Raw genomic sequence first — 27,835 nt, 5'->3', positions numbered from 1 at the left:
ACTCCCAGGGGTGTAAATTTCCCTGGCAATATGGGACAGAACTCTTGGGATGATCAACTATGGGGTGATATTGTAAGCCACTGATTTTATACTTTGGATGGACTGTAATGGTGCATGAAAATATCACAATAAAAAAGTTGAAGGCTAAAATCACAATTTTCTCACATGGTAGTGTTCCTATAGATTAGAACATCGAACTCTTCTATGCAATCCTGTTAAACCTGCCATGATGAGTAGCCCCACCAAACAAACCAGTTAACTAAATGAGTTAGTTTGTGAATGGTGTTAGAATTAACCATTTGAATATCTGTGAATGTTTGCCAAAACAATTCTTTTGGTTGTTGGTATATTGGATATTACTGAGTTGGAATCTGCCAGTAATTGGCTAATGACATCACGTGCTTCTTGGCACTATTTCTGGAATATGCTAATAATATCAGCAGTAGAGGAGGGTGATGGTTTTCTGTTTGATAAGGAGAGGAGAGGATATGCACGTATTTCAAAGCTGTATCACATTGTCTCACATAGTCTGATTTTATTCCACATATATGGAGAGATCCTACAGTTTTGCAGTTTCTCAAATTTTTCTTTTATTATTGCCTTTGTTTCCTTTATATGTCATTATTAAAAACTCTTCCCAAAACTATTGAGTGATTAAAATTGATGTGTACCTTTTTTTAAGTGTTATTTTCTACTCAAGTAAATTACCACACCTTTTTCTGTTGTTCCTTTACAGATTTAGCTGTGGAATCAAACCCTTGTGACCATCCAAGGGCAAGCACCATTTTCCTGAGCAAATCTCAGATGGATGGTAAGACAACAATATTTTTTTGAGGAAAAGGTTGAGAACTCAGTTTTTGTTTTGTGGTAGGTATTATAGAAAATGTTTACTTTGAAGAACTCATACACTCTTTAAAATCTTCACTTTTTCATATATCCACTTGTCTCAGTAAATGAATATGTACTTCCCTTTAGTAATCAGTGAGGAGAACACAGAGTCTGGTCACATATATTTGCCTCTTTTTTATGTACACAATTAATTGGATGCATGATTTAGAAGTGGTCATGAATTTATACTTACTATTCCATACTACTTTGCCCTTTTGCCCTTGCCCTGAAGAGCACATATTTTAGAATGACTAGGATTTATATTACAGTTAGGTTTTCATTTGAACAAATCAAAAAAATATTTTAACTTTGGGGATTGTATCTGCGATTTTGTCCATATCTTAAACAGGATTCTATCTCACATTTGTATTTATGCTGCTTAGAACCTTTAAACTAGCTAGATTTTCTCATCTTCATGCAATGCTGTGCACAGCACAGATTAGTGGATTTCAGGGTGCGTCAGAGCAAACACTCCCAATGGTATTATCCTAAACACTAGCATCAGTGTGTGGATGAGTGTAAATTTGCTATGTCCTGCTTCTTTAGGAAAAATCAGAACTACAGGTTTTTCTGCACTCCTGTTTGTTGTTCCTTAATGTTGTATCTAGTTTCTTTGCTAAAGAGTTATTGTGTCCAAGTTTTTCAGTGGATTACAACAGCAGGAATATAGGAAGTGATGGTTTTCTAGTAATTGAAGTAGTGCAGCACAGTAAAGAATAGGTGGGGGGAAGATTTCTAACTTGGGTTTGATAGTTTTTTGTACTTTGCCTGTCTTTCCAATCATTTCTGGTTTAGATGCCTGTAATTCTCAGTTTCTTATAGAGCCACGGGTTACTGGCATAGAGAGTGGAAGCTTTTAAGGAAAAACTATCCCGTTCCCCTCTGTCTCTGTGTGTAAGGAGGACATGCCTATGATGCCTGCCCGGCTTAGAGGAGGTGGCAGTGTGGGAAACAAGGCAGAGGCCAGGACTTTTTGGTGTTTTTATTCTTCAGAATAGGTTGGGTTACTTTCTAATTCTGTAAGATCCATTTATTTATTTTGTAGCATAATATTTTAGTAGATTACCAGTAAATGCTTTCAGGGATTTTGGTGGATCTAGAGAGTATTGTCTGGCCAGAAACTGGTTCTTAGAGCTGCCAGCTGTTAGATTCTGATAATTAAAGTAAGCTATGTTTAAATGTAGAATCAGAAAATTCTATTGGGTAGTGGTTCAGCTATGCAACAGGTAAACTTTTTATTAGCTAAAATTTCCACCTGGCCCAATTTGTTTTTGAGATTCTTTCATTTTAACTAATATATCTGTTAGGTCACAAAGTAAAGCTTGTTTTTTAGATTTTTACTGTGAGGGGGCTCATCTTGCTGGATGATTTAAATTTAAAACTTTGTTGGAAATTATTTTTTTAAATAGAACTTTTATCTTTTTTGCATATTGGTAATTCATCATATTATTAGCTGCTACTTTATTTTTCTATGGCATGTATATCAGAATTGATCAGTTAACTTTTTTTATTCTTAGTGGAAGAAAAGAGGAAGAGCAACCATTTAAACCATGTAAGTAAACAATTGAAAAGTTAAGTGAGCAATTATTAGTTTGAATTAAAATTGTGTCTGCTGTGATTCCTAATAAATACAGTATACCCAATATTGTTAGCATGGAGCACTTTGTGGATTTTTTAAATTGCTTCTATTTTGCTAAGTATCAGATTTATTTAGGAGAGTTCTTCGTTTAAGAACTGCCCATTTTAAAGAGGTTTCTAGAAGGCTTTAAAGTTAGTTTTCAACCACATGATTGTGGTATAAAGAGCTGTCTTAATTTTTTTTATTAGAGAAGTTCTGGGTTTATAGAAAAATCGTGCATAAAATACAGGATTCCCATAATCACCCTATTGTTAATGCCTTCATTGATGTGGAATATTTATCACAACTGATGATAATGCATTTTAACAATTGTACTATTAACTATAGTCTGTGGTTTAAACTGCCTTAATTTTTAATCTTATTTTTTAACCAGAGTAACGAAAGTCTAATAGCTAAGTCAGTCTTTTGCATTTTCTATTGACTTATTTTCACATTAAGTGAGAAACACACCTCTATCTCCCGTGACCTTATTTCCCTCTCACCATTCTGTCGACATACATCACATTTTAATTAACTCTGTTATCAGTGTTTGCATTATTACGACTATGCAAATATTGATCACTGCTGAATCACACAGTATTCTGTGTCTCCTCCTTGTACAACCCTTCTTTTTTCTCCTGAAGTCTTGCTGATTGTATCTCAAATATTTCTCAAATCTGAGCACTTCTCCTCTACGATAATCCCTTTTTCCTAGCCAGCATTGTCTTTCACTCATCCAGTATAGTTTCTCCTTAACCTCATCTCCCTGCTTTCATAGATACTCCACTTTTTGGTGGAATTAATTTCTTGACTATATTCACTTACCTGTTTTTTAACAGCTATTTACCCCAGGTGTAATTTTTGTCACGTTTGTCAAAAATATTTTTTATTATAACGCATCTATTCCATTTTTTTTCTTGGAGACAGCCTTCCCCAGCCTTCTGTTGTCCTGCTTCAGTACTGGTTGGTTTTCCCTAGACCTGCTCTGTGCCTCTTTTCCTGGGATGTCCCTTTGAAGTCATCTGGGATTTCATTTAACTGCTCTTGTGTGTTGGATCCTGTGTCCTAGGTCCCATGATTCCCTGTCTTGTAATGCTTATTGGAGCACATTTTTCTGGGACAGTGCACAAAAGTGGAAGTTTTTAGCAATCTAGCCTGAAACCCCTCCTATTTGGTAACAGTATAGAGTTCTAGGTTGAATCTAATTTTTACAATTATGAAAATGTTTTCTCTTGTCTTCTCACAGTGTTGATTTAAAATAAGTTGTCATTGTATGATACCTCAAATAAAATGTGTTTTGTGACCCCTTCCCCCATCCCAGTCTCTTCTTTGGCATTTGACATTTTCTATGTCCGTCCCCCTCCCCCGGTCATTCTATTATTCAGGTATTAGACCTCTTAATTTTTTTCCCTTCTGTTTTTTGTTTTGCCTTTTCTCTCTACATTCTGAAACTTTCCTTGACTTTATACTCTAATCCTTCTATTAAATGCTTTAGTTTATCCTATTTTGAAGAGTTCTGTTATATTCTGTCATTCCTTTGTTGTAAGCATTTAGTTTTATCATAGGTGTCTCTGCCCAGAAAACCTCACACAATCTCTAGAGAATAAGCATCTAGATTCTAATGAGATGGCACAACTGCTCTTTCTTGTCTTTTGTTTCCTGCTTCACCCTGCCTTCTGAAGGACCTTGTGCCTCAGTGCCCTGAGCCTGCCTGGGGTCCTGCATGACACTGCCTGGTTTCTTCCCATAAGAGTCACTCTGTAGGCAGCATGGCTCTGCTTCCTCTTCTCTGCCAAGTCAGTTATCACTCCTTTATCTACTTTTCATTTTTCAAACATAATAAAGAATGGTCTGCCGTTTATCCTGTCTCCTCATCTTTAGTCTTATGAATATGTAACTTAAAAAAAATCCTTTAATTCTAATGAGATTTCAGGAGGGAGAGGAAATAAATTTGTCCATAGTCTACCATGTTTAACCCAAACTTAGGACCTATATCTAAAATGTAGATATAAGTTTAATTCAGTATGTTTAAGGATGTTCAGATCACTTTTTTGTTATAATAATAATTGGTATTATACTTTGCTGCTAAGATTCTTCAAACCAGACACCTTGCCATATTGTCCCAATTAATGGGCAATATAGATGCAGTGATTCATTTCATTAATGTATAAAGTGTTAGAAATTTTAAGTTAATTAAAAATTAATTCTTAAATAACTTCTCCAAAACTTTTCTTGTAGAAAAGGCGGGGGGCGGCGGGGGGGGTGCGTGGAATGGGAACTTCAGTTTTTTTTTTTTCCATGGGTTAAAATGAGACAGCAAGCACAGTGAGAAGGGGGCAGGATTTCAGCTGATACTTAAAATTTTGATGGTAAAGTTTGGGTTGTGATGTGCCAGACAACTAGGTGTGATATTTTTTAGTCTTTACCATGTAACCATAAGTCTACTAGGTACCCCCTTTCCTTTCTTGTAAAGATTGTAAAATTCCATCCATTTTTATTGAGTGAACGAAATACGATAAATGCTGTTTTTTCCTCATCTATTCTAATGAGATAACCAAAATATCTGTGAACACTAAACTGTCAGTAGTGTTTTGCTGTTTGTATGTTTGTTTTAAAAGGTATTTACCTTTTATATCCTTATGTTTGCTGGTATAGTTTATTGAGATTGTGTCAGCAATGGTAATAAGTGGTAATAAGACTTTAGAGGATAATTATTAAATTCTCAAGCACCATGAAGGGAAGTTTTGAAGTAACCTACTGGCAGTCACGTCCAGACTCTGCTCAGAGGCTTAATTCTGCCAGCCTGAATTCTGCCATCCAGATGCCTTAGCCTTGGTTCACAGAGGCTGTTGACATAGAAAAGTTTGAAAAGTTAGAAGTGAGTGGTACATACCCCTGCTGTGTAGAGAACAGCAGAGAGTCTCTGCATTCCATCTTTTTTGGTCAACTTGAAATTTGTAAATAGTCTGGTTAAAAACAGAAAAGGCAGCAACAGCCATTTCTCTGGAGTGGATAATTTTTCAATCTTGTCTTTAAAAATAAGTTTAAAGTAGGCCTGGACTGACAGGGAAGTGTTCAGCATTTCTTTGGCTGGGCCTAGCCAGTAGACCCTAAAAAGCTGACTAACTAAATGAGCCCCATAGGGTGGTGAAACCATGCCTTATTAAAATCTGTAAATGTTTTAACTCTAATATTTTCCAGATAAGTCAATAAACATTCATAATAGAAAAAAAATAAGAGGGAAATGGGAGAAGATATCACCCAAAGCTCTACTAGCTAGTCTATATTTTGGTGTTACTTCCTCCTTATTCTTTTTAATCCTTCTACATGTAGGGTTTTGGTCAGAATTGACTTTTGTTAGGTCATGTTACCTCCTAATAGTAGTGACCTTAGGAAATATATTTTCCACTTAGTAAAAAGTATTTGAAGAATTGACACTTGTTTTTCATGCTATATTTGTTTCTGAGGTTATAAAAAGTAAATTACACATTAACTGAATAGCTTAAGAAATATTTTGAAGTTTAGGTATTGTTTAGAAACCTGGCTTGAAGGAAAATTTAGTCCTCCAAATAGTAATACTTTTCAAAAATATTACACCTGAGACTTTTTGTTAATAAAGATTAAGTTGATTTTCAGTAAAGCATCAGAAACAAGGAAAAGGGTGTTTTATATGCTGGCTATTTGGAATATGGATATTTCCAAATACTGGCTACTGGCAATTGTTTAATGTTCTGTGCTTTAAAAAGCAGATTTTTCCCCGCTCTGCCTTTCATGTACTTGTCGGGGAAACTGATGAGAGAGTGTGAAAGCCTGGCAAAAAATATTTTTTATTAACAAAAGGGAGGAAGGCTTATCTGATTGGTAAAAAGCAAGCATTAAAATCATTGTCATTCTGTGGTTTTAAAGAATGCTGTTACTTTCTATTTTTTATAGTTCCTGAGATTTGGTATTAACCTTACTTATAATTGTTAAGGAAGAGAATTGTCTTAACATAGTTAAGATTATTTTACTATTTGACTATTGGTGTATTCTTGTGCTTGTCACAAATAAATGGATCCTTCTAAAGTGTTTTAAAGATAATTCTCTAAATGGCCCAACAGATTCATTCTCACCTTTCCCATAAATCCACTGCAGATAAGTTCTCACTAACTGGCATCTGTAGTAAGATTAACCTTCCAAATTATAACACTTGTTGAACCCTTAATTCATCCAGATTCTGTGCTTGGCAGATGGAGATAGGGGCAGTAAGAGTCCTCTTCCCTGGAGAAACTTATTGTGTTACGAGGGGGAACCCTGTAAACAACTGTTACGTAACAAGTGGTAACATAGATATATGGCAAGTAAATGCTGGTAAAGGTGTCTTGGAAGGTAGATAGTGTCAAACTTGCCAGGACAAGGACGAGGGAAAACACATTGCAGAGAGCAACATGAGCAAGGTAGGAAGATACATTGATGAAAAATTTCAAATGAGCGGAAAATATTCTCTGGGATTATCACTTAAGTAATGTAATAACAGTCTTATTTAAACACGAAGTTAAAACTAAATTCCAAGTTTTTTGTTTCCTAGTGTTTGGATGTGAGAAAATTTTAAAGCAATACTCATGTCCTCCAAATAAGGAAACTGAGGCCCACAGAGACATATGGACCCTAGCTTGTTAGTGACAGAGCAGCCTTGGTACACCCAGCGTCTGAATCTTAAAACATTGCATGTTTCATCAAGTCTCCTGAACTAATATGTTTATTTCTGGCTTTCATTCACTGCGGTGACATGTTCTCATGTCAATTTTATTTAAGGCATTACATTTTATTGCGTAAATGAATAGTAGAAATAGAAAACTTGCAGTTCCTTTTCATTACTTAAGGAAAAAAAACTGAAATCTTACTCTAAAACTTTTTATGCTGTTATAAAGGCAATTTGTAATAGATGCTTGCCAGGCTTAATTATAAGTACCATATCAAAGGCAACATTTTAGAATCCATCAGAAAGCATCTGTTGAAGCTAGTTTCCAATGGGTTTCCCATATAGCCACACATGATATCACGCTCAGGCCGTTTATGGAGGGTAAGAAATACCTTAACGCTTTATCGTTTGATATTTTAACCAAGGAAAACACACTTTAATAGATTTAACTTACTGTGACATTTTCTTCTATTTCCCTTCCCCTTCAGGTATCTCCAGGGCAGTTTACTAAAAAGTATAGCTCATGCTCAACAATATTTCTAGATGACAGCACAGTCAGCCAGCCTAATCTTAGAACCACAATAAAATGGTGAGTACATCTAGGTTGCCAAGGGCTGAGTGACAGACCCCGTATGCTAAAAGCCTCCAAGCCATACCTGGTAACTTCAGTCATTGATTGTCCATTCCAGTGATCAGTTTAAGAACCTGATGTCAACTTTATACTGATTTCAAGGACCTAAAAAATGAATTTTCAATTTCCCTTTAGAGTACCTGGTGAAATTGGGAAGTCAGTTACCAAAAAAGGAATCCTAGACAAGGTGCCCCTCTTTATTTGATGCATTTATGTTAATACATTGTTGAAGGAGGTGCTTTTTAGTTGGATGTTTCTAGAAAAAATAAGTATGAGTTACAGGCTTAAATATGCACTACTTTGGAATCTCCTCTTGGAAGAAGGGACAGCTTGTCCCCTACTGGCACGATGCTGTATCTGCACTTAAACTGAATGGAATTTTGTCAGATTTCTCCTTTGTACGTTTTTTTCCCTGCAGTGTTTCTCTATGAAAATTCAGTTCTCCTTTCTTGTTTCCCAAAAGAGTAAATATTATCAAACCAGCCTTATAAGAATAAATTTTTGGTGGCTCAGCAGGCAGAGTTCTCGCCTGCCATGCTGGAGACACGGGTTCGATTCCTAGTGCCTGCCCATGCCAGAAAAGAAGAAAAAGAAAAATAAATTTTCAAGCTTAATTTCTTTATGGTAAAATGTGTTCAGCTGAGGTTTTAATGCATATATATCTGTTCAAGACACTATATCAATCCATATTCAAGAAAATCATAGGGATTAATGAAGGGTTTTTTTTTTTGAAACATAGTCATGCTCAGGTTTGGGCTTAATGAGACTTGAATAGTATATTGATAAGAAACTATTCCCTAATTTCTAGGAGCACCTCAGAGTCCACAATCAGAGATGCATTTTCAAAACATCCCACAATAACCTTCCAAGCTTATTTTTTTTAATGTGTGCAACATTTTCTGACTATTGGGATTGTCCAGGGAATATTTATCTCCTCAAGATACCAATGTAGATTTTCCTCTACATTTTACCTCTAATTTTATTTTTCAACCTTAAAAAACACACTTAGCTTATAAACTTAATTTTGTTTCTAATGTATCAGTTTTTTTGCTAATTTAATTATCAAGTAATTATCAACTTTAAGTAAAAAATCAAGTTGACAATTATGATTATTTCCTCTCTCACTTGTAATAATACAACAGCAAAAACTGAACCTTGACTCCTCTATCTAAAGCCCTCAGCTTTGGTATATATTATCCAGTAATCATTGAATGTTTTTGTTCAGCCAAGACCATAAATCCTTGACTAAAAACCAGAATGTACTTTGAATAGAAGCTCTAGTTTCTTTTGAATTCAGAGAATTCAGATATCTCAGTGTACAATTCAAAAGTAGTCTGAAATATTAACCTTTCTCAAGCAAATAGGTTTCATGGTGTTTTTCCAGTGTAAATAGTCTAATTTTTAGAAGTTTACTTGGGAAGTATAGTTTTCATTTGCTTTAAATAAGTTTTAAAAATGATCATTCATAACATTCACTGTTGGTGGAGTAAAGGTTTTATGAGCAAATTAATAGGGAAAATTGGCTCTTAGGAAGGATGTTGAAAATGTTATCATGGTGCTTTCAATGGGATAGGCGAGCTATATTAGAATCGTATGCAACAAGGATAGGCGAGCTATATTAGAATCGTATGCAACAATCTTCAAAATGTGTCTGCAAACACATGGAATTCAGCCTGCGCCCCCCCCCCCCCCACCCCCAGTAATCCTGTATAGCCAGACAGCTTTTGATAAGCTAGGGAAGGATGTGAGGCATAATTATATGGACAGAAACACCCCAGGTCATTCGAATCTAACTAACCTCACTGGTTCCCCCAACTTTTCTGCACATTGGAATCACTTGGGGAGCTTTTAATAAAACGAAAACCCTGATGCCCAAGTCACATCCAGTGCCAGTTAATGAAATCGGAATTGACTGGAAGTGGAAGTCAGGCAGTTTTTAAAGATTCCCAGGTGATTCCAGTGTACAGCGAAGTTTAAGAACCACAGCCTAATTAGTTTGAGTGCAGTAGAAAGAGAACTGCTTCTGGCTGTTAGGGGAACCTCAGACAAGTTAGCTTTAAGCATTAGTTCCCTTATCTTTTATAGATGGGTTGTTGGATTAAATGGCATCTAAGGTTTGGTGGTCCTTTTCAGCATTTAACTTCAAATTTTGTGATTTAAAGATTATCTTTGAGACAAATCTATTTGAAGCACTATAGAAGTATCCATCTTTGATACTAATGTTATTTGTCTAACCTCCTTAAGAACATTTTCAAAGTAGTGGAAGCTTTTTGTGCGTGCTAATAGTCTATGGATGTACTTTAAAATTCAGATTTGCCTTCCCTCAGTTATTTTCAGCTTCATTTTAGAAACTGAGTGCAAATGGAAGCATACATTTAACGAAGAGAACACCTTTTTTCCCTAGTACTCAACAGTTGTGGATAACTTAGGAATGCAATAATATAGACTCTGAGGAGTTGTGTCTGTTCATCACTATTTCATTTAAACTAATTTGAGAACACTTGCCATGAATATTATGTTGCATAGTATTATGCTGTGTTGCTAGCACTGCTTTATTTCAGGATAGCTAGACCAATCAATTTTATGAGTACTTATATTTGCTAATAAATTTTCTAATTATACAAAGGTGAGTTTAAATGATTTGGTATAAATCACATTCATTAATTACTTTTATAAAAATAATGGAAAATGGGTGTAGGTAGGTGGATAATGTGCTAAATCAGTTGAAAACACAGTCTACCATCTAAAAAGCCACAAATGAAAACTATTTTGTGGCCTAAATGTAAACAAGCATACAAATAACTACACCTTCACGGGATGAAAAGTACCATGGGTAAAAGGAAAATGACAGGGAAAACAGAATTCATATATTATAATAATCAGCAGAAACATGTCTTGTAACCAAATATAGCCTAGCATTTTGGTTCTTCTGTTTTTGTTAAACACCAAAGAACTAAAATAAGGGGAAAAGTACCCATATGGTACTCATACGTTCAGTATTTCAGGACCACTGGGAAGATCTCTAACCACCCCTCATTCCCCTTACTTTTTAATGTCTTTAGGTCTAAAAAAATCTTTTTTTACAATTATATATATTTTTTCCCTCCACAGTGTGACCTTAGAAATATACTACCACATAAAGTACAGGTGAGCTCTTTTAAAACCTGCCTTGTTATTTTAGCTAATTATTTTGCATGATATCAAATTTAGTGTTAGGTAATATCTGTGGCTATTATTGGAGTAAGCTGTAAATATTCAACATTATTGCAGCATTGAAGTGATTCATTTGGGTTTTTTCCTCCTTGGGATGCTTTTATCTCTTGAATTATTGAGGGACCCCAATGATCATTTATTTATGTGGATTATATTAATATATACTGCGTTAAAAATTAAAATTGAGTATTTAAAAGTTTAAGTCCATTGTATGCTAACAGGGTTTCTCATCCTCAGCACTATAAGATTTTGTTGTGGGGGGCTGTCCTGTGCACTTTAGGATTTTTAGCAACGTCCATGAAATGCCAGTAGTGCCTGTCCTCTCACCCCTTGTGATAACCCAAAATGTCTCCAGACATAGCCAAATGATGAAGAAGTGTCCCCCTTTGGGAGACAAAATTACCCCTGGCTGAGAAGCACTGTGTAAACATAAATATATTTCCTGAAAAGTCTTTTTTTCACAACAAAAAATGTGACTGAAAAGTACATCATTGATTTAAATTTTTTGTAAATCTCTTTAATGTTTACCTTAATAAAAGACAGCTGTATTCTCATATCTACTTCTGCCTTCAGTCATTTGCAGTCTGTTGTTTTGAAGAAACAGTATGAAGAAAACACAGCTTTGTGTAGATTAAGTAGTTGAAAAAAGGTGAATTTTAAAAGCCTTAGGATAATTGTGGATATTCTTAGATACTACACCAAAATTCTATAGTGATAATTTCTTTAATTAGTTTCAGTGGAATTTTAAACCACATCAGTGAGCCTTACATTAACATAGTCTGTCTTGTATGTTGAATGGATATGTTACCCATACATGAGCTTATAATATACATTGGTCATTTGGAAGATGTATATTTCATTATACAGCCAAAAACTCACCTTTGTTAGTATCACCACCAGTCTTATTAAAAAAGTATTGAGAAGCTGTTAAACTCACAGTAGAAGACACATATTTTCCAAAATACTGGTTTTTAGCTTGAAAGCTTGAATTTTATCATTGGCAACAAATTCTTAAGTTGTTTTTCTTGAAATGACAGGCTAGTTCTGTTCATTTTAGAGAGAACGGCAGTTTGTCACATGTGCTCTCAAGTACATTTTTGTTTTTAACAAAAAGGTAACTCGTTTAACTTGCAAGTCAGTCAGGTCACACGGTGCTTTTCCTCAGTGCAGCTATACTCCAGTGTGCTGAAGAGATTTATGTCTATTTTCCATCAGTTCACTCAAAATATTAAAAACGCCAGGATTTAATAGCAATTTAATTTTTGCCGCTTCATCAGAGACGTTCTTAAATGATGCTGGCTTTTTTTTTTAATTGCTAGTGTGTGGTAGCAAAAAATAGAATGACCAGTGGTGCAGTGGATACCACTACCTTGATTCATGCTAAGGAACTGACAGTTTTACCCATTTTTGCTTTTATATAATGATAGCAAATGTCAAACAGTGAAAAAGCAAGTAATGCCTTAGTATTATGATAATAGTTTTGACCTCACAGGCTTGCTGAAGGTACTTGGGGAATCCCCATGAGCCTGCCGACCACACTTTGAGAACCACTGGTTTACATGAGCATGATGTATTAGCATGGTAAACCTTAAAATTTAAAGATAGGCCTCTTTTAAAATAAAAAGGTGTTTTAAATTTTTTTTATTAATTAGAAAAAAAAGAAATTAACACAACATTTAGAAATCATTCCATTCTACATATGCAATCAGTAATTCTTAATATCATCACATAGATGTATGATGATCATTTTTTAGTACATTTGCATCTATTTAGGAAAAGAACTAGCAAAACCACAGAAAAAGATATAGAATGTTGATATAGAGAAAAAAATAATAATAAAAAATATATATATAAAAAAGGAAAAAGAAAAAACAAAAGACACAAACAAAACACTATAGCACAGATGCAGCTTCATTCAGTGTTTTAACATAATTACATTACAATAGACAGTATTGTGCTGTCCATTTTTGAGTTTTTGTATCTAGTCCTGTTGCACAGTCTGTAACCCTTCAGCTCCAATTACCCATTATCTTACCGTTTCTAACTCCTGATGGTCTCTGTTACCAATGACATATTCCAAGTTTATTCTCTAATCTTGGTTCACATCAGTGGGACCATACAGTATTTGTCCTTTAGTTTTTGGCTAGACTCACTCAGCATAATGTTCTCTAGGTCCATCCATGTTATTACATGCTTCATAAGTTTATTCTGTCTTAAAGCTGCATAATATTCCATCGTATGTATATACCACAGTTTGTTTAGCCACTCGTCTGTTGATAGACATTTTGGCTGTTTCCATCTCTTTGTAATTGTAAATAATGCTACTATAAACATTGGTGTGCAAATGTCCGTTTGTGTCTTTGCCCTTAAGTCCTTTGAGTAGATACCTAGCAATGGTATTGCTGGGTCGTATGGCAATTCTATATTCAGTTTTTGAGGAACCGCCAAACTGCCTTCCACAGTGGTTGCACCATTTGACATTCCCACCAACAGTGGATAAGTGTGCCTCTTTCTCCGCATCCTCTCCAGTACTTGTCATTTTTTGTTTTGTTGATAATGGCCATTCTGGTGGGTGTGAGATGATATCTCATTGTGGTTTTGATTTGCATTTCTCTAATGGCCAGGGACATTGAGCATCTCTTCATGTGCCTTTTGGCCATTTGTATTTCCTCTTCTGAGAGGTGTCTGTTCAAGTCTTTTTCCCATTTTGTAATTGGGTTGGCTGTCTTTTTGTTGTTGAGTTGAACAATCTCTTTATAAATTCTGGATACTAGACCTTTATCTGATATGTCATTTCCAAATATTGTCTCCCATTGTGTAGGCTGTCTTTCTACTTTCTTGATGAAGTTCTTTGATGCACAAAAGTGTTTAATTTTGAGGAGCTCCCATTTCTTTCTTTCTTTCTTCAGTGCTCTTGCTTTAGGTTTAAGGTCCATAAAACTGCCTCCAATTGTAAGTTTCATAAGATATCTCCCTACATTTTCCTCTAACTGTTTTATGGTCTTAGACCTAATGTTTAAATCTTTGATCCATTTTGAGTTAACTTTTGCATAGGGTGTGAGATACGGGTCCTCTTTCATTCTTTTGCATATGGATATCCAGTTCTCTAGGCACCATTTATTGAAGAGACTGTTCTGTCCCAGGTGAGTTGGCTTGACTGCCTTATCAAAGATCAAATGTCCATAGATGAGAGGGTCTATATCTGAGCACTCTATTCGATTCCATTGGTCGATATATCTATCTTTATGTCAGTACCATACTGTTTTGACCACTGTGGCTTCATAATATGCCTTAAAGTCCAGCAGCGTGAGACCTCCAGCTTCGTTTTTTTTCCTCAAGATACTTTTAGCAATTTGGGGCACCCTGCCCTTACAGATAAATTTGCTTATTGGTTTTTCTATTTCCAAAAACTAAGTCGTTGGGATTTTGATTGGTATTGCATTGAATCTGTAAATCAGTTTAGGTAGGATTGACATCTTAACTATATTTAGTCTTCCAATCCATGAACATGGTATGCCCTTCCATCTATTTAGGTCTTCTGTGATTTCTTTTAACAGTTTTTTGTAGTTTTCTTTGTATAGGTTTTTTGTCTCTTTAGTTAAATTTATTCCTAGGTATTTTATTCTTTTAGTTGCAATTGTAAATGGAATTCGTTCCTTGATTTCCCCCTCAGCTTGTTCATTGCTCGTGTATAGAAATGCTACAGATTTTTGAATGTTGATCTTGTAACCTGCTACTTTGCTGTACTCATTTATTAGCTCTAGTAGTTTTTTTGTGGATTTTTCCGGGTTTTCAACGTATAGTATCATATTGTCTGCAAACAGTGATAGTTTTACTTCTTCCTTTCCAATTTTGATGCCTTGTATTTCTTTTTCTTGTCTAATTGCTCTGGCTAGAACCTCCAACGCGATGTTGAATAATAGTGGTGATAATGGACATCCTTGTCTTGTTCCTGATCTTAGGGGGAAAGTTTTCAATTTTTCCCCATTGAGGATGATATTAAGGTGTTTTAAATTTAAGGTACTTAGCAGAGATAAGAAGAAATACATGATAGGAATACAATATAGAGAACTAAAGAGAAAAACCCAGGGAAATCTGAATTTCATTTTTGAACTCATTTATAAAGAATTTTGCCCACTACTGCAGCTTTGTAAAATTTCTTGTGTGTTCCAACGTGAGGTGAAAGGAGTGAAAATAAATTTGGTTACTTTAGAGAAGTATTTAAACGTTGGCTAGTTACGGTCAAAAAAATTTCACAGTACATGGTTGTAGTGAGTAAAAAGGAAACTTTTGAGGCCAAGATCCAGGAGAAGAATTTGAAAAACTGTTTGCTCTGTTGGAGGTTAAACGTTTCATTCAACTTTTAGCTAAGATAGTAACATTTCGTGACTTAATGTTTTTAATGCACATTGTTATTTTATAGAGATGCAGATAGGTCCCTGGATTTTTTTGATGAGAGATCACATCCGCTCATGGTAAGTGTCAGCTTTGTTAAGATTGTATTTTTCCCTCATGTTATTTCATGCTGATTAGCTTTGTGAATAATTACTAGAGGAAAAACACTGAAGCTTGAGATCAAAATCATCTTCCTTTAAGTTCTTCCCCACCCCACACTGTATCGCTATCATTTTATAAATGGGTTGTTGAATAGGAGATATGATACAGTATGAGCTTAGTTGCAGTTTTGATAAACAGTGAGCCCAAACAACAGAAAAGATTATTTTTAACAGCATCAAACGAGCAAAATGCTTAAAAGTAAACCTAACAAATATATAACATCTATGTGAAAAGTTTTACAACTATTTAGATTAATTAGAATTACTTAGAGTTAAGAATTCATTTCTTCAGTCACACTAGCCACATTTCCAGGACTCAAGTAGCCACATATGGCTCCTATATTGAACATTGTCGCCTTAGAGCCTTATGGTTCCAAGTTTTTGCAGCGTTTGTTGCAAATGAGTATGAGATATGATGATAAATAAGATTTCTGAGCTTATAAATTTCTTAAATTTCCTCTGTGGGAGGAAAATGGAAAGGAACACTGTAATTTTTCTAAGCTTGTGCCTGTATTTTCCTTTAATGACTGGTGGGAGGGTATTGATTCACTGGTTTTATTGTTCATTGTTTATATTTAAAGGATTTAAAGGCATGTCCCCCAATCAAAATTATTTTAAAGTGCACATTGACATAAGTTTGAAGGTTGCTATCATAAAAATACTTAAGAATTTTTCTTCAGTGGTTACTTATAGTACATTTTTCCTTCTTTCAGCCAGTAAAGATTCCAGAGGAATATTTTAAGCATGATCCTCAGTACAGATTTGTTAACACATTTGTTCAGACTATTTTCAGTGCTGTGCAGCTAACAGCTGAATGTGCAATAGTGACTTTGGTAAGATAATTAATTCTTTTGTTATAAAGCATCTTTAGAAATTTCTGCTTGTACACCATGATGCAGTCCTGTTTTTCATATAAAAGTAAGCTCCTGAAATGATCAGAACATTATTAAGAGAAACCTGCAAAACAATAGCTATTAAAGGCAGCAAGAGAGATTTCTGATCTCTTCCACCCCATACCCCACCCCGCCCAGAAACATGCACATGCAGTGCATACAGACGTGTACATGGGTGCATGTGGGTGTCCTGATGGGGTCAGGGTGGGGAGCAGTAACAAAACAACCTGCTCCAGAGGCAGAGATGAATTCAGTGTAGGTCTGAGATGAGTTCCAGGTTGTATTCCCCCAGCAGTTTATAGGTATATCCTGATGGGTGTTAATCCATCGCTGTTCATTTCCATGAAGTTACCCAAGAGTGGAGTGTCAGTAGTAGTAGTTCATGGGCAAGCTTTGCTAGTCAGTTATAAGATTTTACCATTTTAAATAATAAATTCTATTTAAGTGAGAGGTGGTTGGGATTTTTTTAATTCTTTCTACAGAAAACTTGCAGAGGAAAGTTAAGTGCATGGTTTGGAGGTAAAGAGTACTTACGTCAGCACCTACTCCTTTATCTCTCCAAGTAGAATTTAGGAGACAAGGCATTTTAAATAGAAACGCCTCTATGGATTTTGGATCAGACACAGGTCTTTTCATGGAGCAGCAAGCCATTTGGAATGCTTAGCATATGCTAGAGAGAGAGGCAAGAATGGTACTTCCATACCTAAAAAAAAGGTAATTCATGTAGGAGAGCATCTGGGTTTGGAAGGGAGTTCATTTTAAACCCATTAAGCTTGATGTACCTGTGAGGTAGCAGAATAGCAATGTCTAGTAATAACTTGTATATATGGGCCCGGAGCATGAATCGGAGTTAATGGTAGGGAATTAAGAGTAACTCTTCAGATGCAGAGAAAGTGTGTAGAATGAAAAGTGGACAGAAGATGGATGTGCAGGGACTATCAATATTTTAGGGGCAAGTTCTTAGAGGAGTGGCTACAGTTGTAGAAGAACCAGGAGAGCGTAATAAAAGAGGAACCAAGTTAAGAGAAATTCAAGAAAGTTGTGGTCAAATGCTAAAGGCTGCTGAGAAGTTGCTCATTCCTTCAGTTCTCACTGAGTACCTATTCTCTGCCACTAGAATTAGAGAAACAGATTGAACAAAGTTTCTTGCCTTTATGGAGCTTATATTCCAGTAAAGAAGACAAGTTTTTCTTTTTAAATGAGTATTTTTTAAAAGATGGATATTTCAGATAATGATAAAGAACCAGAAGATAAAACAGGACTAAGGGATAAGAAGTGTTTAGAAGAGTTAATTTTAGATAGAATGATCAGGAAGAGTCTCTCTAAAGAGGTAGCACTTTGAAAAAGTCGATCCTGCATTACATATAGAAGGAGCTAGGAAGTGGTCAGCTTCTTTTTTTATTTTAATTTTTTAATTTAATTTTTTTAAATCCCCAAAACACGAAGCAAACGCAGACATTCCTATTTTGATCATTCCATTCTACATATATAAGCAGTAATTCACAATATCATCACATAGTTGCATATTCATCATCATGATCATTTCTTGGAAAATTTGCATCTATTCAGAAAAAGAAAGAAAATGAAAACAGAAAAAAAATTATACATACCATACCCCTTATCCCCTCCCTTTCATTGATCACTAGCATTTCAAACTAAATTTAACATTTGTTCTCCCCCTATTATTTATTTTTATTCCATATGTTCTACTGGTCTGTTGAACTGGTCTGTTGACATAGTAGATAAAAGGAGCATCAGACACAAGGTTTTCACAATCCCACTGTCATATTGTGAAAGCTATATCATTATTCAATCATCTTCAAGAGACATGGCTACTGGGACACAGTTCCACATTTTCAAGTAGCTCCCCCCAGCCTCTCCACTGCATCTTGAATAACGTGATATCTACTTAAGGCATAAGAATAACCTCCAGGACAACCTCTCGACTCTGTTTGGAATCTCTCAGCCATTGACACTTTGTCTCATTTCACTCTTCCCCCTTTTGGTTGAGAAGGTTTCTCAATCCCTTGATGCTGAGTCTCAGCTCATTCTGGGACTTCTGTCCCTCGTTGAGTGGTCAGCTTCTTGATGAAGGTAGAATTGATAGGAATTGCTGTCAGATTGTAGTGGGATGAGTCACGTTAAGTCATGGCAGCTAGGTGAGTGTTAGTGTCATTGGTGTTACTCGGGAAGACGCGGGGAATGCAGAGTTGGGTGAAAGGCTCTGGTGTGTACGTGCGAGGGCGCCACTGGCCATGGTGAGAAAAGCTTGAAGACAGTGAGCAGCAGGGTGCGGACTGCAGTGAGTTGAGGTGAGGATGGGAGAGGAGAACTGCATCGGGGCATGACACCGTGAACAGAATGAAAGGATGCATCCTGAGGGTTGGGATGAGAAATAGGTTCATCCTGAGAAAATTCTTTGGCAGAGGAGAAATTCTTTGTGAGGAGATGTGATCATTTGGGGAGCACTTTCTGCAGAAGTGGGCATGGGTAGGATCAAGTACATTGACAAAAGACTTGAGTCTTCAGTAGGAAAAAATAAATCTCTTCCACTGATCACTGCGGGGGGGTAGCAAATGGTATAAGGGAGTATCAGTACATAGCAAACATGCCAGTTAAGGTGACAGGAGCTTGAAGGATTGCCAGTTTTGTTGAAATGCTTCTACTTAACTCCTATAAAGTAGAAAGTTGAATTCTGTGAGAAAGGTTCTTAGAGAGCTTCAAGTTTTTGGGAGAATGGAAGCAGAATCTAAGAACATGCAATGTTTGATGAATATTCCCTACATGTAAAATAATGTCTGAATCATCTCACAAACTGTCAGGTTTTAGAGTCCCAGAAGGAAAGAGACTGGTGGCTCTGTGCTGCCTTGTAAATCGATGGGAATTGATTAAGCTGCAGATTGTGTATTCTTGGAAAGGCACTGAGTGCAGGACTCTTCCAGTTGTCCAGACTGGCCTCAAGCACGCACTGCACATGGCTGCCTGTCATGCTGTGCTGCACAGCAGCCACTGGGAGGCTCTTGGTCACCAGTTCTTTTCTGCAAGCTAGTACACAAAACTGTTACTGTGAGCAGAAGATAAAAACATACTCAGGATCACCACTCAGGCTTTACATATTCAAACATTACCTACCTGTGAAATCACCAGTTAACTACCAGCCAGGTGTGGCACATTGCACAGACAGGCTCCCCACCCTGGGCTGGGATATGCTGCCCTTTCTGAGTGTGAAGATAATACAGTGCTTCAGGATGACCTTTGCTGAGATGTCCAGTCATTCCCATGACCAGAATTGGGCTGGAAATTTACATGGGCAGAGTGGTCAGCAGAGGGAGCTGCCTCAATTGTGATCTGGCCTCTTGCTCAGGTGGACTGAGCAGTCTCTATAGAAGGGAAGAATAAAAGGCATTTCTTAGTCCAAACATCTACCATTCATAATAGTTCTTGTCATGGCACTTAAACTGAACTAAAATCAAAGACCAGTGCTCTGCTTTTGCAGGTTTACTTAGAAAGGATTTTAACTTATGCTGAGATCGACCTTTGTCCCGCTACCTGGAGAAGAATTGTTTTGGGAGCCATTCTTCTTGCCTCCAAGGTCTGGGACAATCAGGCTTTATGGAAGGTGGACTGCGAGATCCTCCAGGGCCTTACAGTTGAGGACATGTGAGTTCATAAGGTTTGGGTGAATTTTCTAACCATTTTCCAATACCTCATTTGCTCTCATAAAGTTTGCATTTTAAGAAATATTTTAAAGGTAATGTGCAGAGAACTGAAATACGCATAAAACTACGTACTTCTTTCTTTCCAGCTGTGGTCCAAATTCATATTTTACATCATTAATTGGTAGTTACTGATGTGTTGGTGTAATAATCTGCTTTTGATAAGTTTTTTTTCTGGTGGTTTCTGATAGATAAAGCTTACAGCATAGTACAATAAATATCTTTACAGCATTTTTAAAGCTTTCTACCAGTCGCAGTCCAGTTTTAAGAGGTTCACCCCTGGCGTTTGAAGTAAGTGTTTGACTACTGTCAAGGAATTAGGTGGCCCCTGGACTATTGAAGTTACAGCTTTAATCTGAGTCACACATTTTATATTTGGTTTTGCTGTCTTCCCCCACCCCCCTTTTTCTTTATCTGAGGATCTGTTGTTGCAGAAACCATGATATAAGATGGGCACTCCTTGGTGTGAAACAAAATTAGCCAAATGTAAAAGCTTCAGAACTCATGTTTTCCTGTCTCCTTCCCTATTGGGAGTGTTTCATGTGTTAATAAGTAGGTCTTATGGAAACTGGAAACTCCTTTCTCAGGCAGTTTGAGAAACCAGTGCTCATGTTGAAGAGATTCCTGGGGTACTCAGCCATTCATAACAGCACTTTGTGGGGTCTTGAGCCTGAGAGTGTGAGGTCCCTTGGTTAGTAATATGGCTACTCTAAGACTGCACGCACGCTGACATGGGACAGAAAACCAAACCTAATGAGGGCTTCCAACCTGGCCAGCGTGGCCATCCTGCCACTGGAAAGGACCTGGAAGGTAGTAGGCAGGATGAGTCAGAGGTGTTTCCAGCAGACTTTCAGCATGCCTACTTGATGGGGAAAATGTTCTTTGTGGGTGGCATTTAGGGAAATGAGAGCACCTCTTGATTAGAATGAGCAGTATAGGGAGATTAAAATCCTGGCAGAAAAGGCCAAGGTTGTGTTTTAGTGACCTCACTCAGTGTTATTCAGAATTACCAAGCTATACATATTTGAAACTGAAGCGAGGATACTTCTGAAGGGGAGCCAGCAAATGTTGATTGCTGTTAGAATGGGGTTTTGTGAAAAGGACCACTTCGATAATAGTGTAAACTAAATGGTCATTGTTATATTGCTGGCCATCTTAGCAAAGGGTGGGGTGACAAAGGACGTCTCCACCATGGATTTGAAATGAGCGGAAGTACTTTTTGGAAGTTGCCGAAGCTACTTTGACTTTGATCACTGCTGTTATCAATCTTCAAATTGGTCCCTCAAAGGAAGGAAAACTCATAAACAGGAGCACTACCCCTGCCATGATGGTGGCTGATACTTTCTCAAAACCTGAAACTAAGCTGGCTGGGCCTCTGGCTCTTGTTACAGTATCAGAGAGTGTGCAGGGAAACATGTAGATTGTCCCAGGGAGTAGTGGCAGAATCTAGCTACAAGATTAGTCTTAAACAATGCTTTTTGTGTATGATAAGAAACACCAGGAAGCAGCTCTATTTGTAGCAGGCTGCTTTTGTTCATGATCTTCAGAAAGTGGACAGCGTTAAAACAAGGTATTTCATATACATTTATTTTGTCCCTCTGCTGTTGACTACAATTGAGTCTGTTTTAAAACTGAAAAGTTTTAAAACCAGTTCTATCAGATTTTTGTTAAAACTTTCCATCTATATGCTTTCTTAGAATATATCTCCCTTCAAAAGAAGTTAAATTGAACAGCTTCTAGTCAGAAAGTTGGCTGTGCCTATAAATGGTTTGCTGTTCAGCCATCTAGCCCTTTAAAAAACAAAACAAAACAAAACCCAGAAGATGCATATTCTGTAGGAATAATGCTTTCCTTCAATGATTAAACCTCTATTAATAGACATGTTAATCCTATGAAGTACTGTATTTCTGCACAATTAAAATTTATTAGTGGAGAAACTATAACAGGCATAGTGAAGTGTATTTATTTCTGTAGTAAATTGAGTCCTGATTAGCTGATTATCAAAGCAAAGTGATTTACATTTCTATAGACTTACGGAAATATGAACAGATTAATCTTGGTGGTAGGTTCAGTTGGGTTTTCAGTTCAAATGAGAAACAACATCTCCGCTCTTACTCTCACTGCTCTCCATGCAGTAGAACATTGAGCATTTGTTGACCTATCCAGTGGATAAAATATTAAAACATTAAAAGCCAGAAATAAAGCCTCTAGCATGCTTTTTTAGGTATTTATCATTTTTAGACAATTTTTAGACACTCCCTAATGTGATTACTGTGAAGGTAAGATGTACTCTGATTTCATTTACTTGAACACTTGGCAAAGGACTGCTCCTCGAATTTTCCTTTCCCACTTACTAAACGGTGACTGCATATGTGTTTGTGCCATGCTCTGCAGAGGACTGGTGCATGCTCAGCATCTTGGGGTTTCCCTCCCAACACAGGAGAAACACTAAGTTTTTACATCCAGTGCTTTGCCAAAGGGCCTGTTGTAAAATGGATTTAGTCTAGTCAAAACATCTTTGATCTTTCTGCCTTCCAGAATTTAAAAATAGAATATTCTGTCCTGCCATAGTGACAGTTTCTCAACTTAGTGAAATTAAGGTGGGCAGAGACTTGCATTATGCCCTTTGACATAGCCCCTTGCAGTGGGGCAGGGGGAGGGGAGCCCCTTCCCCATCGAATACAGCTTGTTTGTTTATTTATATATTTATTTGAGATGAATCCTTGTTGCCTCAAGAGTTTTTCCCTCCTCAGAGATAATCAGTACCTCTGGATGGATCCATTTGTTGCCGTGGTGATGTGCCCACTCCTTTTGTTGGTGCTTCTCTACTTCAATAAGCCCCTTCCTGTTATCAGCCCGGTGGAAATGTCTGCAAGTTCTTCAGAGCTAATAAACAGCAGAAATCATTCCTTTCATCTGATCACTATAGTGGGCCTTGTGAGTGAGTGTAGAGTATGAATCGTACAGCCGCACTAATGGAACTCTGAAGAATGAGCCCCCGAGTCAGCAGCACGAGAGCATAAGAGGGCTGTAACCTTTTCCCCTATGTCCCAAACTCAAAGTGCTGGGACGCAGAAAGGACCACAAATAGCTGTACCTTGTCTGAACATGAGTGTGTTACTCCAGCTGGGTAGCCTTTATTTGTTTCAAAACAGAATTTAGAGCTATCCTAGTAGCTCAATGATATTTTTGAAGCTAGTCCAATTGTCTAAAAATTGTCTTGTTATTTTGTTATATCCTTCCTTCCCTAGGCTTGAGATAGGAATTCATTGTTTGGAGCTACTACAGTTTGATATTGATGTTCCTGCCAGTGTTTATGCCAAGTACTACTTTGGCCTTCGTTCCCTAGCCGGTGACAACGATAGGAATTTTCTGTTTGCTCCTCTTAGCAAAGAAAGAGCACAAAATCTAGAGGTAAGGTGTTGAAGTCACTAAGCTGGGTTCTCACTCAGCCACCAAAGCCTACATCTGACACTAAATCATTAATAATATTAAGAAGTGATTAGGGAAATAGAAAGTTTTTAAATTAACACTTTGAGGATCTTACACATCTGACACTAAATCATTAATAATATTAAGAAGTGATTAGGAAAATAGAAAGTTTTTAAATTAACACATTGAGGATCTTATTAACCCTTTGGAGTCATATTTCCTGTGTCTTTTATGATTTATACAAGGATCCACATTTCAAAAATGATAGATATTATTATCTCTTCTGACTGTAACTCAATATTTCTAATGAAATTTAATGTTTTTAATAGTTTTCCTTTTGAACCTCTACCCTTCTACGTAACCCATAGGATTGTTTCCCTGATTATACTTACGTATATAATTTATTTATTACTCTTGACTGCCTTTATCTCAGTTTGTAAATTCATGTTTTACAACATGTTATACCTTCTAAATATAGGTCTATATAGAAGGTATATATTTATACCTTTATATTTAGAAGGTATAACATGTAAGTGTTTCAAATATTAGATGTACAGAGTGCATGGGTTTAATGGAAATGGTAATTTACCGAGGACGCGGCAATATTATGGCTTATGATTTTTGGTGTGAATACAGCAAAATTATAACTGAAATGGACACATTCTTAAAATTCACACTTTCTGTGGTACCTTGGAAGGTACTTTAGAGTGATACATTTTTCTACCGTAATTAAAGTGCAAGTGAAATAATATCTTTTGGTGCTTCAGTCTTAGACCTCTCCAGTAGAGTAAGTTTCTGTTTGCTCTGCCAATCTAATCATAGCCCTCAATCTGTATTACTCTGTGTCTTAGTGAATTGGCAGGAAGTAGCTTTCTCAGAACCTAACATGTAGATCTCAGATAGCCAAAGTAGCAGTAATTATGTATGAACTCTAATAGACTCTCCATATGTGGCTCATCATTGGTGATTCCTTTTAAGATTGGAACCTTTTTTAAACGCATTTTTTAATTCTTGTACCTATATTCTATTTGATTGACTTTTTCCTAGGTCATTTCCAGATTATGTGAAGACAAATACACATGTTTATATAGAGCTGCTCTGAGACGGTCTTTCAGCGCTGATGATTTCATCGTTATTCAGCGCTCTAATGCCATCCTCTCTTAAAGAGAGAAATGAGGGGTTATAACATCATAAAACCCCTCATCTACAAAGACTGGAGAAACGTCACCACTCCTGCTCAAAAACCAGCAAAGTTAATATTTTCATCTAAGGAAAAGACATCAAATTCAAATTCAAGAGACTCGTGGACAGCGAAGACTACACTGTATAGGAAAGAACGCGACCTTGTCAATGCAACACTCTTCTGTCCTTTCTAATGTAAACAGAGTTATGAAAACCACTCCAAAGTGAAAGCTCCCAACCCACACACAGATGTTTGCTTACTGTCTAGGCAGTAGCTGTGAACAATGTGTGGTTTTTTTAATTAATAACTTAAATTTTAAAGACACTAACCATATAACTTTTATGTTTTTCCTATTTTTCCTGCCCCAACCACCCACCCCGATATTGTTGCATATGCCTTTAAAATTAATGCAGTATTACTATTAAAACATGGGACTCTTAACAACTATAAAACCAACTATAAAACAACTATAAAAACAACTTGGCAGCAGAGACTAGCATTGTTAGGTGCTGAAAGGTTCATCCTCCCTACTGTATCACTGAAGCTGCTAGTCATTGGCAGTCAACTTAAACAAAAAAGCTGCTGGATAGCATGTACTGAAATTCCTTCCAAGCACTACTTATTACCATTTCAGCATGTTGGGTTATCAACAGAGAAAGTATCAGTTATTGATTATCTACATCTGCTATGTCCACACTTCATTTCTTGTGAACTCTAATAGTGCTTGCGTCTCACCTCTTATTTGTTGAAATCTAGTTAAGATAATTTCTTCTTATTTGTTAAAATCTAGTTAAGATAATTTCCTCTTATTTGTTAAAATCTAGTTAAGATAATTTCCTCTTATTTGTTAAAATCTAGTTAATATTTCCAACCAACATGGTGATCCAATGATAACAAGCACATAATGAGATACAAAGTATCTGAAAGTCTTGATGCAGGTCTAAGCTTTTATAAAGTGCCTTTTGGGCGCCCCAGGCACTGCAGCATAAGTATAAATGCAAACAAACCTTTAAAAAACACACCTGAAAGTTTTCGTTTCTTTTATACTTACTTGGTTTTGTGAATTCTGAGTCCGTTTTCAATTTTAATTTTTTATTTCAGGGCTTCTTGAAGATGGCAGACATTGAAACAAAAAATTAAAATTAAAAGCTTAATACTCAAAATTCACAAAACACTTAGTTTTGTGAATTCTGAGTACGTTTTCAATTTTAATTTTGTGTTTCAGGACTTCTTGAAGATGGCAGACATTGAAACAAAAAATTAAAATTAAAAGCTTAATACTCAAAATTCACAAAACACTTAGTTTTGTGAATTCTGAGTCCGTTTTCAATTTCAATTTTTTGTTTCAGGACTTCTTAAAGATGGCAGACATTGAAACAAAAAATTAAAATTAAAAGCTTAATACTCAAAATTCACAAAACACTTAGTTTTGTGAATTCTGAGTATGTTTTCAATTTTAATTTTGTGTTTCAGGACTTCTTGAAGATGGCAGACATTGAAACAAAAAATTAAAATTAAAAGCTTAATACTAAAAATTTACAAAACTACGTAAGTTTAAAACAAATTTAAGTAAACTTTCAAATGATGTTTTGTAAGTTTTGTAGCACTTATACTTCTACTTTGATACTCTACTAGTATCAAAGCTTGAAATTGCACCAAGACTTTGAAACACCTGTAATCTCCATAGAAGGGCTTTCCTGTTTTTAAAATAGTCCTTTGCAAGGCTGTGCACCGTTCATCTGTTTTAATCACCTAAGTTTCTTTTCTCTAGATTTGGTAAAAGGAGATTATGAAGAGCAATGAAATTCACATGTAATAAAAGAAATTGGACCCCCCCCAAAAAGAAAGAAACTGGACCCTGTTAGTGGTGGATAATTAGGAAACAGGTACATTAAGCTATCTGTAGTCATCTTATATGAAGTCCTGGAGTTTAAAGAGGAAACTTACACACTCTATAGGAACCCTGATTTCAGCTTTAAAGAGTAGGGAATAAGTAATTTTAAGAGATTGATGATAACAGTGTCACCTACATTTGAAATTTTTTTTTTTACATTATCATTGTCAACTCTGAAATCTCTTTTCTCCTGCCTTATCAAATGTACATGTAGGAATTTTGCCTAAAAACAGCATTTCTGTATTAGAACTACTTTCAGTATTGCAATACTTCACTTCATATTGAGTGCTGTAGTTCCATCATTTTTAAAGAATAGAGACATAAATAATCATATATAAAGTATTACAGTGTACCACCTCAAAAAACATTGCTTTATGGAGTTTGGAGCCTGGAGATTTTAGTATTGATTGCAATTGTATTTTGAAAAGAATGCTACAACCTATAGTGGTTTTCTTTCTCATGTTTATATTAAAAGAAAAGCTAATAAACTATTTTAATTTAAGTACGGCTAATGTATTACTGTATTCTCATGTCTGAGCCTAACATTTCAAATCAGTCCCAATAGATCTTAAAGCATTTCTTTTGCTTATATGCTTTTTTCAACCTGAAAACACTTAAAATCACTGGCACTTTAAAATGTTAAAATCCTTCAAAGTCATAGAAATTAAGAGTAATGCATATGCTTCTGCAGCGTTTTTAATACATATGGGTTTAGTGGAATTTCAATATGGAATAGCATTAAATTAGTATATGGTGTATTAGATGACATCTTTGAATAGTTTGTGGTTGAGCTTAAGAGGGAAAAGAGCACATTGGAAGAGAAAATTAGGTGAAATGTACAGAGTAGAAGTTACTACAGTAACAGTGTAGAATGAGAATGTTTGAGGTTTTTGAACAGTTAAACAGTTAAAAATGTTTTGTTTTGTTTTGTTTTTTAATATGGGCAGGCACCGGGAATCAAACCTGGTTCCTCTGGCATGGCAGGCGAGCGTTCTTGCCTGCTGAGCCACCACGGCCCGCCCAGTTAAAAATGTTTTAAACAGTTTTCCTTTTCAGTTAAACAGGAAAGAAAATGAACTAGAATGAGGGTTGCAAATTTAAACAAGCCACTTAAAATAGCTTTAGAATGC

The 27,835-nt window shown here is 36.1% G+C and overlaps 1 protein-coding gene and 1 long non-coding RNA gene across 4 annotated transcripts in view; one reads left to right on the top strand and one right to left on the bottom strand.

Annotated features, from left to right (window-relative positions):
- LOC143673948 (cyclin-Y-like protein 1) lies at positions 1-27,224 on the top strand. Of its 2 annotated transcripts, XM_077149124.1 has the most exons (9): positions 1-811; positions 2,406-2,440; positions 7,676-7,776; positions 10,930-10,965; positions 15,455-15,506; positions 16,301-16,420; positions 19,977-20,140; positions 23,448-23,610; positions 24,676-27,219. In XM_077149124.1, the coding sequence occupies exons 1-9, from the start codon at positions 805-807 to the stop codon at positions 24,790-24,792; spliced, it is 795 nt and encodes a 264-aa protein (XP_077005239.1). In that variant the 5' UTR covers positions 1-804; the 3' UTR covers positions 24,793-27,219. The 2 variants fall into 2 exon arrangements, with proteins under 2 accessions (XP_077005239.1, XP_077005240.1); XM_077149125.1 differs by lacking the exons at positions 1-811; positions 2,406-2,440 and adding an exon at positions 5,802-6,942 and having other exon boundaries at positions 24,676-27,224.
- LOC143673950 (uncharacterized) overlaps positions 19,696-27,835 on the bottom strand; it is a 115,073-nt gene continuing 106,933 nt past the window's right edge. Inside the window, exons 4-5 of one of the 2 annotated variants that reach the window (XR_013170781.1) lie at positions 22,232-22,354; positions 19,696-19,860 (exon numbers count right to left, since the gene is read on the bottom strand). This is a non-coding gene — a long non-coding RNA (uncharacterized LOC143673950). The remainder of the gene's footprint in view (positions 19,861-22,231; positions 22,355-27,835) is intronic. The other variant, XR_013170782.1, reaches the window with a different exon arrangement.

Source organism: Tamandua tetradactyla, chromosome 2 (genome assembly GCF_023851605.1).
Source record: "Tamandua tetradactyla isolate mTamTet1 chromosome 2, mTamTet1.pri, whole genome shotgun sequence".
NCBI classification, from domain to species: Eukaryota; Metazoa; Chordata; class Mammalia; order Pilosa; family Myrmecophagidae; genus Tamandua; species Tamandua tetradactyla.
This window is presented reverse-complemented; position numbering and strand designations above follow the sequence as displayed.